This window comes from Pseudorasbora parva, chromosome 22 (assembly GCF_024679245.1).
Source record: "Pseudorasbora parva isolate DD20220531a chromosome 22, ASM2467924v1, whole genome shotgun sequence".
NCBI classification, from domain to species: Eukaryota; Metazoa; Chordata; class Actinopteri; order Cypriniformes; family Gobionidae; genus Pseudorasbora; species Pseudorasbora parva.
In genome coordinates this window covers 38,720,964-38,737,044 of record NC_090193.1, presented here as the reverse complement: position 1 = coordinate 38,737,044, position 16,081 = coordinate 38,720,964, and the positions used below count along the sequence as shown (strand labels likewise).

The window sequence follows — 16,081 nt, the reverse complement described above, 5'->3', positions numbered from 1 at the left end:
TACTCTACAGTAACGTTAATAACCAATCGCTCCAGCGGCCGTGCTTAGCTCCTCAACACTCGCTCCTGCTCTGCTTCACTACAGTAACGTTAATAACCAATCGCTCCAGCAGCCGTGCTCAGCTCCTCAACACTCGGTCCTGCTCTGCTTCACTACAGTAACGTTAATAACCAATCGCTCCAGCAGCCGTGCTCAGCTCCTCAACACTCGGTCCTGCTCTGCTTCACTACAGTAACGTTAATAACCAATCGCTCCAGCGGCCGTGCTCAGCTCCTCAACACTCGGTCCTGCTCTGCTTTACACTACAGTAACGTTAATAACCAATCGCTCCAGCGGTCGTGCTCAGCTCCTCAACACTCGGTCCTGCTCTGCTTTACACTACAGTAACGTTAATAACCAATCGCTCCAGCGGCCGTGCTCAGCTCCTCAACACTCGGTCCTGCTCTGCTTCACTACAGTAACGTTAATAACCAATCGCTCAGCAGCTGTGCTCAGCTCCTCAACACTCGGTCCTGCTCTGCTTCACTACAGTAACGTTAATAACCAATCGCTCCAGCGGCCGTGCTCAGCTCCTCAACACTCGCTCCTGCTCTGCTTCACTACAGTAACGTTAATAACCAATCGCTCCAGCAGCTGTGCTCAGCTCCTCAACACTCGGTCCTGCTCTGCTTCACTACAGTAACGTTAATAACCAATCGCTCCAGCGGCCGTGCTCAGCTCCTCAACACTCGGTCCTGCTCTGCTTTACACTACAGTAACGTTAATAACCAATCGCTCCAGCGGCCGTGCTCAGCTCCTCAACACTCGGTCCTGCTCTGCTTCACTACAGTAACGTTAATAACCAATCGCTCCAGCAGCCGTGCTCAGCTCCTCAACACTCGGTCCTGCTCTGCCTCACTACAGTAACGTTAATAACCAATCGCTCCAGCAGCCGTGCTCAGCTCCTCAACACTCGGTCCTGCTCTGCTTTACTACAGTAACGTTAATAACCAATCGCTCCAGCAGCCGTGCTCAGCTCCTCAACACTCGGTCCTGCTCTGCTTCACTACAGTAACGTTAATAATCAATCGCTCCAGCGGCCGTGCTCAGCTCCTCAACACTCGGTCCTGCTCTGCCTCACTACAGTAACGTTAATAACCAATCGCTCCAGCAGCCGTGCTCAGCTCCTCAACACTCGGTCCTGCTCTGCCTCACTACAGTAACGTTAATAACCAATCGCTCCAGCAGCCGTGCTCAGCTCCTCAACACTCGGTCCTGCTCTGCTTCACTACAGTAACGTTAATAACCAATCGCTCCAGCAGCCGTGCTCAGCTCCTCAACACTCGGTCCTGCTCTGCTTCACTACAGTAACGTTAATAACCAATCGCTCCAGCAGCCGTGCTCAGCTCCTCAACACTCGGTCCTGCTCTGCTTCACTACAGTAACGTTAATAACCAATCGCTCCAGCAGCCGTGCTCAGCTCCTCAACACTCGGTCCTGCTCTGCCTCACTACAGTAACGTTAATAACCAATCGCTCCAGCCGCTGTGCTCAGGTCCAGAACACTCGCTCCTGCTCTGCTTTACACTACAGTAACTTTAATAACCGCACGCATGAACGTGATTTCTGCCCGAGTCCTATTTTCCACCGGCTGTGATGAGAAGACCACATCTCCCAAGATGCTGCGCTCACACTTTGCGTCATTAACTACGATTTGTTTTGAATAGGCGCCCTCTAGTGGACGGAAAGCTCCATAGTGCACCTTTAAATAAACCGTTTTAAATTAATAGCAAATAAAAGCGACAGCTTTTTGGCTCATTGATTTTTTTAAGAAACATGCAAAAATATTGCCAATTTACAACAACAGCCAGAAAGGCGACAAAGCAATTTCGGTCAGAATTACTGTCACCTAATCGGTATCCACCATCGAGAGAAAATGTAAAATGTTTATTCTGTGCTTAATTTTTATATAGGTTGCACGTGAGGTTATTTTAGCCTACTATCCCGACTCAGAGCTTTCTATAGGCTATTGGTTACAAGTGCGGGGAAAAAGTTTACTTCCAATTAAGAAGAGTTGAGCACTTAAGCACTTTTTATTTTAATAGCCTGTCTCTTTACATCATTTTTTTTTATACTTAAAAACTATAATTTTATTATTTTTCTGACCCAGCTATTTACTCATGCGCGCTTCCAACAGGTTGCACGCATTTTTTCCCAGAGATATCACATTTTGATTTTGCATATTGTTTTTTAAACGGTCTTTCGTGTAGCCTACTTCATATGACCACTTTACAATATTTCCTCAACATTGTTTATTTTGAAGCCTATTGTGTTTCATTGTACAAAATAAAATATTTTAAGTTAAATGCAGAGTAAGACGTATAAAACAGACGAGAGGTGAAGATCAATATTTGTGTAGACTGCCTGACACGGTATTTCCACAGACGTCGCCCGGCGTTTACTTTGGAAAACCACTAGCCACAGTGGCTAATGAGCAAAAAAGTTCATGTCGAGCCCTGTGAAGAAATTTTGACCAAAAATGTTCCACCACTATTCTGATAAATGTCTCCTTTTATGTTTCACGGAGAACACAAAGGTGAACACATGTTTTTAGGCACACTATTCCTTTAAAGGTGTCATGAACTGGCTTTTAAATTTTTTTTAGGTGAACTAATGACGTTTGTGTGGTTTTTACATTCAAAAACATCATAACTAATAAGTAATAGGCTGTTTTCTACACTGGTTTTGAGGCTCTCTCCTGAACGCTGGGTTCTGATGGGCGTGTCACTGGAGACTTGGAAGTAAATGCCCACGGCTAGGATTGGATAAGATTTGCATATTCTATTCCATGAGTCGGTGGGTGGGGCTACTGAATTAGACTAGTTGGTGGGCGGGGCTACATAATTAGATGAGTCGGTGGGTGTGGTTACTGAATTAGACGAGTCGGTGGGCGGGGGTTATTGAATTAGATGAGTCGGTGGGCGGGGTTACTGAATTAGACGAGTCGGTGGGCGGGGTTACTGAATTAGACGAGTCGGTGGGCGGGGTTACTGAATTAGACAAGTCAGTGGGTGTGGCTACAGAATTAGATGAGTCGGTGGGCGGGGTTACTGAATTAGACGAGTCGGTGGGCGTGGCTACAGAATTAGATGAGTTGGTGGGCGGGGCTACAGAATTAGATGAGTCGGTGGGCGGGGCTACTGAATTAGATGTGCTTATTATTCTTTAGAGGCGTGTTTCGTCAGTCGATGCGAACACGATCGTTTTCTGGGCCTGGTGTCTATAAAAGCTTTTATTTGACTAACAAGGAAGTTTTCAGCTCTAAAACTTACAGGATAATCTTGTATTACGATGACCTTTTATATATCAAAAGCTCAAGGGAAAGTTGATTTCTCAATTCATCACCCCTTTAAGTTTTACATTATGTAAATACGATTTGAGAAAGAGAGAGACAGGAAAAGCAGCGGGTCATTTCCTGTCCCTTGGGACGGTCTTGTCTGCCATTCTGAAGGGGAACAAAGTGACAAAGAAGCAGAGAGAGAGAGAGAGAGAGAGAGATTGCTGACTCACACTGGTTCTATTGAGTGTATGAATCCTCCGGAGTGGCTGCTGAGAATCCCAGGTGTAGATAATGACCCGTGACCCCTGACCTCCACGGGTCACCCCTCACCCTCCCACTGCTGCCGCCCTAAAGAATGTTAATACAGTCCAGAGATCAGCTGATTCACTGACCCTCCTCTCGTTCTTGCCAAGTCAAGCATTACTAGTACCAGTGCTCAAACTGTTAATGATGTGCACATAGAAACACCTTGTGCTGTCAGTTTTTTCACAGGACATGAAAATATTGAAGGATCTGCCAAAAAATGGTTTACTTACGAAGTATTTTTGTCTTGTTTCTAGTCAAAATATCTAAAAATTCTTACATTGAGAAATATTTACTAGACAAGTAAATTATTGTCTTGTTTTTGGGAAAAATAACTCAAAATTAAGAGAGTTTTTGCTTAAAATAAGCAAAATTATCTGCCAATGGGGTGAGAAAAGTAATCTTAATTTAAATTGAAAACAAGATTTTTGCCTACCCCATTGGCAGGTTATTTAGCTTATTTTAAGCAAAAACTCTCTTAATTTTGAGTTATTTTTCCCCCCAAACATGACAAATACTTTTTCTTGTCTAGTAAATACTTCTTGTTTTAAGAATTTCTAGATGTTTGGACTAGAAACAAGACAAAAATACTAAGTATTTTTTTGCAGTGGAGTGATTTTGCATTCATGCATTCACATTTATTTATATATAGCGCGCTCACAATACATATTGTTTCAGAGCAGCTTTACAGAAAATGAATGCTTCTACGTTACAATTTAGAGTAATCCGAAATGTACAGTTTGGCTGTACTAAGATTGGCTAACATCATGTATTAATTTAGGCAGAAACAATGAGCTCAGTAAAGAGACTAATTAGAAAGAAACGCCAGTTAAGACTTTACCATCGCAAACAGCTCTTCGCATTTGGCACTATAAAGTTCAGCTGTGGTTTCCCGTTATCATAACTGCTAATGAAGCCCTGTTGACCTTTAACGGGACGTCCCGAGCCAGCGGAGGCTTTATTAAAGGAAAGTGCTGATTCTGATTCTCTTTGGGCTCAAATAAAACGATCCAGCCACTGGAGTTATGATGAAAAGAAACGGCAGACTGTAAAACGCAGAGGCAATAAGCAACAGCTTTTAGTCTCTCATTAGTTAGTGTGTTTGATTTCAAAGGCCTAACCTCCTCTGATTTCACATCACCCCGGCTCCTGAGCTGGTTTCGGGGCCGGTAAAGCGCAGGGGACGCGGTGGACTCGGGGTCGGCTCAGAAGGGAGATGCTCCGGTTGGCATGAGGCAGCGATGCAGAGGCCGAGGAATGTTCTCCCTGCGCTGTCAGCCCCAGTTTGCGTCCCGGATGGGTTTTTCCTTCATAACGTCCATCATCTGTGCGAGTTCAAAGAGCGTCTAGCTGCAGGTCTTTGTCAAAAGCCCAGTTGGATATCTTTTATGTTGGGGATGTAGGATTTCTTAGGATACTTTGATTATTTATTTATTCCTCCACTCTTGTGTGATAGTGCCAATATTTTACACGAAACTGCTCAGCGCGCTCTGAAATTCATGTTACTTTATTGTAGCGCTGGTGCCTTTGAAATTTCTTTTTTGAAAGTCTGGCTTTTTCTCAACTCTCTCTCTCTCTTTCTCTTTTCCAGGCCCTCATCACATCTTCCCAACTTTCCATTCTCCGATCCCCATCGACGTACGTCACCATGAGGGGAGATACCACTACGAACCCCATGCGCTCCACGCGTTGCATGGGTAAGCCTGCAGCCCTGTCCGTTTCTGGCTCTGGTTCTCAGTGTTTGTGAATATAAATAACCTCTGCGCTCGCAAATAAAGCATCTGCTTTGTTTATCCCTGCGGTCAGAGTGCATGCAGACATGCAACATTCAAATGCGGTGTAATCACAGACACAGGTGATCCCAAACCAACTGGCGCCATGTGTTTGATGCTGGAAAATTCATAAAAAGCATGTGTGTTTATGACTGAAATGGACATTATGAAGACGCAAAAACTGGGCTACGTCATTCAGTTCTTGATTTAGCCGTTTAGAAAACACTTAAACCCTCCCATTGTATTCCTTGCCAAACAAAAATCCCAAAATCTCAAATCCAGCAAACCTATTAGTGCAGTTCATGGGATCAAACATCTGGAAAGGAGAATATAAGTTTTACAACTCTCATCGTTTATTTCTTTCATTTAACATTTTATCTTTAAGACTTGAGCGGATGCATTTTCCAGAGCAACATACTTTTTTTGTTTGACTGTAATGTCATATTTTGCCGTGTAGGATATCCATTTGCTCTTTCATATCTCAGGACACAAATGATTTCAGCTTTAAGTGTCAGTTTTGTCTAAGATTTTTCAACCATGCAATTAATTAAGTGTATAAACCTATAAAATTAGATCTTGGGAGAATGCGATGAGAAATGGTGGAGCTCATATCTGAGATGACTTTGGTGTCTTAAAAGCTGAGCACATTGTTGAGGTCTTTGCTAAAACTGTAGACACATCTAAGATTGCATGTAAGAAGTGACAGCTTTTAGTATCAATTGTCATGACATGAAAAATAAAATTAGCCTTGATCTTTTGCCATGTAAGAGGTTTTTGTACCCTAAAACATCCTGTAAGTTTCATAGCTTAAAACATCCTCCTCATTATAAGCATCTATTTAATCAAGCTTCAAAAACAGCTTGTTTGGATAATGTGACCTCACGCAGACATACGCATTTGCATATGCCCGCCTCCAGAGCAAGATATTGACCAATAGTTCTACAACATCACATTATAAGCCCTCCTAACAAGTGGATAGTTTATTTTGATGGCGTCCCGGATCACGTCATATGTTTGTTCGGAGCACTTTATTTTGTAAATGAGGCACGGTTTAATGAGATCTTGTAAAGAAACTTTAAAGCAGATTATCAGTTAATGATTTCATAATGCTCTGTCTGTAAATGACAGTTTTATATGGATACACAGACCGGTTACACAGGCAAAACAAAATGAATACCTGTGGCTCCTGACAATACATTGAGGTCTTATGAAACGAAACGATCGGTCTGTGCAAAAAAACTAATATTATTTACAACATTACCTACAATCCACAGCCTCTGCAAATGTTCATGAGTGTGAGCTTCCTGTCGCAATATGGCGTATGCAACATCATTTCATTAGGCCCTACCTTACACCAGGCGCAATGCGACACCAGGCACGACGCAGGTGTTTTTTCCTAGTTTCAGCCCGACGCAGTTACCATTTTCATGTCCAGCTCCCAAACGCATTGGCGCAGCTGTTCTAGGGATGTTAACCGATGACTGTTTGACCGATGGTTGACCGTATCAACACTAACCGATCAAAGTGGTCGGTTAAAAAAAAAGTGATCTCTAAATTAGGCTATTCGCCTTATTCACCTGGCGGCCATTTTAAAAACTCCAACGCCGTTGTGGGGTACACAAACCCGGAAGCTGGACTCCGATACAGTACTAATCAGCAGCAGCATTCTGTTTCACTGCACTTCGTCACTCAGGAAAAAATCCTACAGAGGACAAACCTTTCACCGTTTTCCGGAGGATAAGGGATTACATGGAGAGTGGATTAAAAAAATATCAGAAGGGATCCTGGTCGTAATTTCTGCATTTTACTACAGACGAAGTTCGAAAGACTCAAGCAATAGCAAGACTGGGACATGTCAAGTCAGCTTTATTTAGCGCTTTTACAATACCGATTGTTCCAAAGCAGCTTCACGGTGTAAACAGGACAATATTGCAACAAAATTTGATTCGGCTGCAGTCATTCTGGAGAAAACGGTGATGTTATCAGCTTATTTTAATCTATCATATAGTGTCAACGTGGGCAGATCAGTATTACAGTTGATTCAGTTAATTTACATGTGGGAGATATGTGTATGTATAAGCTACTGGATCTTCATATATGTAAAATAAAATGTCCATTTATCTAAAGAATAAAGTACAATTTTATTACACATGGATGATGTCTTTCATAACTTGACAACTGGTCAGAACATCAGAAAGAAATAAGTCATTCAGAAACATTGATAGGCACACTGGTCTAGGTTTGTAAAGGTAACTATGTACATTTATTGGTATGGAGGAATACAAATGGCCTGCTTGTATATTGTAAGTATGGAAAAACGTACCAGAAAAGGGCAGAACATTAGAAATTACATTAGGAGGAAAATTAAAAAACATTAACAAATGAAAACTATATACATAAACATATTATCAGTGATGCATTACATGATTTTGTTACACGCAGCAGGCAGAAAGTGAGTGACACAGAATGCTGCTAATGATTAGTACTGTATCGGAGTCCAACTTCCGGGTTTGTGTACCCCTCAACGGCGTTAGAGTTTTCAAAATGGCCGCCAGGTGAATAAGGCGAATTATAGACAGTGGACTAAACGCTACTACAGTTAGCATCTCATTCCAAAATCTTTTTGTGTGAAGTGAACAAATCCCTCACACTAAATTTTTCATAACTCGCCTGTTTGTACTTCATAAACCAATAAAAACATTTGGCGCGAGGTCACAGCGTTTGGGTTTGCGCGCTCACAAGGTTTGCAAAAAGTAAACAGGCTAAAACACTCGAGGTTAGAGCCAGGGCAGGCCGATGACAGTATGAAGCGCACAAAGAAAAATAGTGTGTGGGACCATTTCACCAAAAAGAACGACACAGATGTAAGTTGCAACTTGTGTGATACAGTGCTTAAATACAGTAGTAGCACATCATCTACGATGTAGGCTATCACCTGAAAACACGAGCTGTCATTTGCTTAAATGAGCCGCGGCAAAGTTTCAAATGAGCTTCTAACGCTAGACAAATGCCTTTATTTTCAACGCGATCACCTTGTACTCAAACCATTTCGAAACTAAGGAGCCATTTGTTTGTCGATTACAAACAAGCTCCTCGGCGCCGCGTTTGCGGGACTCATGTTTCGCCGGGACTATGTGTGTGTGTGTGTGTGTGTGTGTGCGGGAGGCAGAGCGGCAGAGAGATGCGACAGAGTTGCGAAATTGCAGGCGCGGCTCGCAGCTGTTATTTCAAATAGCGCAGCATATTTTAAACTAACCGGTTAACCGGTTTCAACCGGCTAATGAGGCTCGGTGGTCGGTCAAGAAAATGTTTAGTTTTCGCCATCCCTTATCTGTTCCTCCATGGGCGTCTGGTCTAAAAACCAGGTGTGTTCAGGAGCATTGTTGGTGCGTTGCTGTTTTGAGGAACTGAAATTAACTGACCATTGACCAACACACACCTGCTCTAAAGTCAATAGTGCAGTGTTTCTGTGTTATTTAAAGAGTGTGTTAGTGATATGAGCCTATAGGCGGTGCACAGCGCGAACACTGCTTATTACACACACAGGGACACACAGCAGCACACACACACGCATATTAAAAATAAAAGGATTCCTGTCTGGAGAAGCGTTCAGTCTCTTCTCATGTCAATAGTGAATCCGCTCATGGTGCAAGCACAACTGGCTTTTAAAGGGAAAGGGAGATGAGATTCTGATTGGTTTATGCCCAAAACACACCCATGACTCATTTAGAGGCGAGGAACGACCCTTTTGGACCATGCGCCTGGTGTGCCAACTGTTTTTTCCGTTGTTGAAATAGCGAAAGTGGATTCGGACGTGCCGTAAAAGAATCTGCACCATGCACTCAGTTTGTTAAAATAGTGCTCTTTGTTTTAGGCATCCTTTTTTTCACCTCAGATCATTTGATCTTGGGGAGCATTTGATTAGAAATTGAGTTCATATGAAGACTTTTGATTGCAGTCTTTGAGCACATTGTTGAGAAACTCAAGAGGAGACCGATGAGAAGTCTCACTTGAGAAGTTTTCAGTTTTGTTTCTTGGAAGAATGTGATGAGAAATGTTTGAGCTCATATTGAGATTTAAACAGACTTTAAGTAGCATATTTATCTAGGTCTTTGCTGAAACTCTAGAAGTGGTGCATTTGAGATTGTGAGAGAGACGTGAAAATCAGGACGCTTCATTGGGTTTTCGTCTCGGATATGTCTCAAAGTCCTTCTCAAATAACAAACCTATCAATCTTGGGAGAATTTTATGAGAATTTATACTGAGATCTCTGACTTTGGTGTCTTGAAAAAGCTGAGCACATTGTTGAGATGTCTTCTGAAAGAAATCAAGAGACTTTGGTCTCTTTGCTGTCTAGGAGAAAGCGTTGAGTTTAGGCTCCCCAAACAGAGATCTTCATTTGGTTCCACAGCCGTCAAAGCCCAGAGGTCTTGTTTTTCCCAGCATGCCCCGGTTCAGGTGTGTCGAGCCGCTGCAGTAATGTAGGTTAACCCCTAGACCTTCAGAGCTTCATGCGTCCCACATGAATTTACCAGCGGATCGGCGGTGGCGTTATTGTAGAAACGGAACATAAAGTGGGCTGCGCTAGTTTTTGAAGTTACACTTTGTTGTTTTTCCTTAAATACAACACCTTGGAGTTTTTTTTTTACCCCTCCTCGTCTTTTTTGAAACGGGGTCTGTAGGCTCGGAGGAAGGTTTATCTTAAAAGAGCAGAATAAATCGATAGAATTCTCGAAGTAGCGCGGTTACATTTAAATTCACAGATTTTGATGGTGATACATTCGGCCGGCCCGCTAGCAGCTAGCCTATTCATCACACATAGAGCAGCGTTGGGGGGAGACTAGCTGTCTCAACACTCGCTCGCCTTGATTAATGTGATTTGATCTTGACAGTGGACCCCTAATTCATCAAGACCTTGATCTGGCTGTCTTTTCCTCTGCCTGAGCCAAATTCATCTAATTACAGGGACATTGTGCAGCAAATTAAGCGCGGTGTCGCCCGTGGCAAGCCGGGACACTTTGTTACAGTCGCCGGGCGGCATGTCAAGGGTCTCCGAGCTGATTGTCTAACATGACATCTCCATACAGTTCGTTTTATCATTGTTTGCATATAAAATAATGAGGGTGCTGGTTATTTTGTCAGAGCTGTCAGCGGAGCGGCCGTAGGAAGCTTCCCCTATGGATATCTTGCTTTCGTTCTTCATTTTTTTCCCTCTGTTTGACAAAGCGAGGGGGAGAAAAGCTGGCTTTTTTTCCGGAGCTGGCTGAAATGACAACGGACGGTGCGATTCATCTGCGTAGCGGACAGGAGCGCCGTGGGAATTCTCCCAGGCGGAGGGAAGAGAGCGCTGAGCGAACCTCCCACTTGTCAGCGTCGCATCCCGACAAGCCGAGTGTCAGAAAGCTTCCAGCGAGACGACAAGCCTGGAGAAAGACACTTCCGCTGTTCCGATGCTGCAGGGAATAATGTCTACTTAGTAGAAAAACGATCAGGAAACCTGTTTGCAGTAATGCACTTACAAAGTTTTGATGCAGAATCCAGTCATAAATATGAAATTTACTGAATTTTGGATGAACAAATCAAGAGTAGAGCTGCACACTTAAGGCCCTTTCACACCGGACACGTAACGAAAAAGCGAAACGAATAAGCGAATATTTCACATGCTAATATTTCGCGTCAAAACCAATCAAGTTAGCCGCAACACGAATTTGCAACGTTTCAGAGCTCCAACATTCAAAAACATTCGCAGCGACAGCTGAGAAAACACGAACACTTCATCATTCAGTGAAGACGAGCTTTTCATTTTATTTAAAGGACCGAGAAGAAGGTTTTGGGTGCAACTAGTCCTAAAAGAACAGAGTCTGAAGGGGAGGATGCTTATCTTGGACAGGATCTAAAACTTTATCATGACTGGTTCTGCACTTACTTTCTAAAGTCTGTGGGACAATTTGAGGATCTCATCCCGAGACAGAAGCAGCGCATCTGACGAGACAAACACACACTTCAGGAACCAATCGATCCGGAGACGATGTTTCCAGTCCAGTCACAAATGTGAACATTTCAGTGCCACAGACGTACTGATGGGAACACGTCGATAATTTATAAAAGGTTAAGTTATTGCTGTCTGCAGCGTACAGTGGGCAAACACAGCTGCAGCTGTTCAGCTTTAACTAGACCTACAGCTGTAATCTCATGAGATACGCCACACCTGGCAAAGGCTAATGTTGAGTGAATAGCTCGTGACATCAACTGGACATTTCGTCACCTTTGTTTCCTTGCGTGTGATTGGTTGAAGCCATTTTTGTCGCCGCTAGAGTAAAAAAAAAAAAATCGACATCGGAAATGAAAAAAATGTGTCGTTTTTTCGCCGCACCTGCGCGTTTGGTGTGGAAGCGCTCATTACACAAACAGCTGATTTATTGAATTAATCGCACGTCATAATCGCGTCCAGTGTGAAAGGGCCTTTAATCAGATCGCATCATGGACTGATGAATGTGAATATTACACCTGTCGCCTTTGGCTTGGCTTGCTCAGTTGGTTGACAGTAAATTTATGATCCAAGTTATTCAACTGAATATACAAATAAAAAATAATTAGTTAGGTCTTATTTAATTCTATAAACTATAATACTGATCTGCCCACATTGTCACTAGGGCTGTGCGATATTGAAGAAAAATGCGATATGCAATACCTTGTTAAATAATGCGATATTCGATATGCGATACGATATTTCTATTAGTGTGTAAAATATTTTTAAATTACTTAAAAATTGAGAATGACACCATTTATGTGTTTCACATTTTTTCTGGGAAAAGAAAGCATTGCTACAACTTCTGAAAGTGACCAGCAGTGGTTTAGCAAACATTTGTCACAAATCTGATAATATAATTTGAACATAAATTTTTCTGTGTGCGCTGTGTGTGTCAGACAGCGCGTAATTGTAAGGAGTTGTTTCACAAGTTATTGCATTTAATAACTTTTTCACATCAAGTAAGTTACATAAGCAACAGTCGGGAGCCCAGTCTATTCTCAGCTATATGCATCAACCTAAAATGTACACATTTCACAATGTTAGTAGTCTATTAATATCATTCAGATATTGCCTGCTGTTGCGATATGCATATTGCGATATGTACATTTGCGATATTTCAATAATTTCTATATATTGCTCAGCCTTAATTGTTGCTATATGATAAATTAAAATAAGCTGATAACATCACTGTTTTCTCCAGAACAACTATACAGCCAAATCTAATTTTGTTGCAGTATTGTGCTGTTTAAAGGTCCCATGGCATGAGTTGTTTTATTGTTTTATAATTTTTCCTGGGGTGTACTTATATTGATTATGGTTTTTACATTAAAAAATGTCATAATTTAGAAATAAAAGGCATTTTTTATATACTGATATTAGCCCTCTGTTTAGAATGCTCTGTTTCTAGAGGCGTGTCTGCTGTGAGACTTCAGTAAAAACACCCACTGCTGTGATTGGCTGACATCTTTGCATTTAAAATTAGATTAGAACGTGCGGATGGGGGCGTGGTTTAGCTGGAGCAGCTACAGCGCTGCCAGTCGAGCGAGAGACACAGAGAGAAAGAAACGGAGAACATTTCTAGTGACTTGGGGACAACATTCAGGCTAGGGGAACTCATATTAATGTTGAAAAACCTCATAAAATAAAAATGTCATGCCATGGGACCTTTAACACTATGAAGCTGTTTGATACAATCGTCATTGTAAAAGCGCGATATAATTAAAGTTGATCAATTGATTAGAGCGCAAAAAGACTTCAGTTTAAATCAGTTTGCTCTACTACACAAACTCAAGCACGCTCATGAACTTCACCTCCAGAGTCACTTGAAGTTCACTTCAGAAAAACCGTCGGCATTTACACTCAGAAAGGTGTTCACGATAACCCGCCAAAATAAAAGATTAAATAAATACTTTAATTAAGAAATCATGACAGGAATATATTACTATTGTTCAGTAGAATGTACTGGGTTCCCGCGGGGTCTTAAAAAGCCTTAAAAGCATTGAATTTATTAATTTGGTATAGTATAAATATGTGTGATAAATATTAGTGGCGGAACCAATAATTGAGAAAGCAACGCAGACCCGGGTCATATTCAGATACTGCAAACACGAGATGCCTTCAGTAAAGATCACGCGCTACAGCAACACAACACAATACACAACAACACACAACAGACCTCGAGCAACAAGCAAAGGAGAAGTGCGAAAATTTTTGTTTTTCTTTGATGGTAGGGACGTGAAATAGGTATTAATTTTTTATATAAATGGTCCAAAAAAGGTCTTAAAAAGACTTGAATTTAACTCGAAGAAATCTGTAGGAACCCTGATGTGGTAATGTGTAAAAATTTTATTTTACATTTTAGTTTATTTTATTATTTTTTATTATTTTTATTATTATTTATTTTAGTTTATTAAATTTTTCTTAAATACTCTAGTTATATTTCTTATTTAGTTTTTAGTATTTTTTATGTTTATTTAGTAATGATAATAACAATATAAATATTAGTAGTGTAATTTTACAGTTGTAATGTAATTTTTACATTTTATATTACAGTGAAATATTACTTATTTTGTTTTCATTTAGTAATTTTATATTTTTATTTAATAATAATACTATTCATAATAATGTGTACTGTAATTTAACAGTTGTAATGTACATCAAAATTATTGTTCTATTATTATTTTGTTTATTTAGTATTAATAATAATAATAATACAGTTTATTATGACAATTTTTTCAGGGTCATGACAGCCTAAAAGATGTTACCAGATGTAAAAGGCACTATTATTGTTAAAAAGTTATTCAATTATTAATGTTTCATGAATTCAATTGATTAGACGCTCTTTTTTGATTATTACAATTTAATTAATAAATAATTTAATATGGAAAAATAAACTGGATCATAGTGCCATAAGCACTACAAAAATAGTTTTAAATGCTGTTTAAACTCTGACATTTCTAACTTTATACTCCCCTTTTATACAAACTGAAGGACTGTAGACATGAAGTCAGACTGTACGGAGTCAGCCGCCAAGAACTAAAGTTGTTTACAAGTTCACAGACCGGTACGAAGAGCGCTTCTGAGGAACGAATGGTTGCTGGCTCTGGTAATGTTAGTGTTACTGAAGCTTTAAAAGAGATTCAGACAGTAGCAGATATCCTTGAGCACACCTGACTGTACTGTACACTCTGAGTTCAGATCGTCCCGTCTCTGGACGTCTGTTTAGAGGTCAGTCAGACGGTCCGAGTGAAGCTGACCAGCCAAACTATTGAGAGTGAAACCAGGCGCTTTCACCCAAACATCACTCATATCGAGCAGCGTCAGTATGTAGGTCGCTGTCCTCTGCTTGTGTGTGTGTGTGTGTGAGGAAGTATGAAAGTATTGTTTGTTCTGTAAGAGTTTGGGGACTGTCCGTGTGTGTGTGTGTGTGTTTACTACAGTAGTGTGTGTGCGTGCGCTCTATGGCTCTTAGGCAGAAATGTGATTTATCTAAATCAGAGTATCAGCCCCCAGGTAGAGACGAGTTCCTGTCATAGAGCAATTCATCACTGGCACCGCACACACACACGCTCACTCATACACTTACACACACAACACACACACACCCTCACTCATACACTTACACACTCACTCACTCACTCACTCACTCAAACACACACACACCCTCACTCACTCACTCACTCACTCACTCAGTCAGTCAGTCACTCAAACACACACACACACACACCCTCACTCACTCACTCAAACACACACACACACACACACACACACACCCTCACTCACACACACACTCACTCACTCACTGACTCACTCACTCAAACACACACATACCCTCACTTACTCAAACACACACACACACACACAAACTCACTCACTCAAACACACACACTCACTCACTCACAAACTCACTCACACAAACACTCACTCACTCACTCACTCTCTCTCTCACACACACACACACACACACACACACACCCTCACTCACTCACTCAACACACACACACACACACACACACACTCACTCAAACACACACACACCCTCACTCAAACACACACACTCACTCACTCACTCAAACACACACACTCACACACACACACACACACACACACACACACACACACACACACACACTCACTCACTCACTCACTCACTCAAACACACACACTCACTCACTCACACACTCACTCACTCACTCTCTCTCTCACACACACACACACACACACACACACACCCTCACTCACTCACTCACTCAAACACACACACACACACACACACACACACACACACACACACACACACACACACACACACACACACACACACTCACTCACTCACTCACTCACTCACTCACTCACTCACTCACTCACTCACTCACTCAAACACACACACACCCTCACTCAAACACACACACTCACTCACTCACTCAAACACACACACACACACCCTCACTCAAACACTCACTCAAACACGCACACACCCTCACTCACTCATACACTCACTCAAACACACACACACACACACACACACACACACACACACACACACACACTCACTCCCTCACTCAAACACACACACACCCTCACTCACACACTCACTCAAACACACACACTCACTCACTCACTCAAACACACACACACCCTCACTCAAACACTCACT

At 41.7% G+C, this 16,081-nt stretch overlaps 1 protein-coding gene and 1 long non-coding RNA gene across 2 annotated transcripts in view; one reads left to right on the top strand and one right to left on the bottom strand.

Annotated features, from left to right (window-relative positions):
- Positions 1-16,081, bottom strand: part of LOC137058344 (uncharacterized) — a 159,069-nt gene that overhangs the window by 39,586 nt on the left and 103,402 nt on the right. The window lies entirely within an intron of this gene.
- The window catches only part of gli2b (GLI family zinc finger 2b), a 115,576-nt gene that overhangs the window by 58,925 nt on the left and 40,570 nt on the right, over positions 1-16,081 (top strand). The window contains exon 3 of the mRNA XM_067431586.1: positions 5,213-5,318. Coding sequence (XP_067287687.1) covers positions 5,213-5,318 — 106 coding nt within the window. The remainder of the gene's footprint in view (positions 1-5,212; positions 5,319-16,081) is intronic.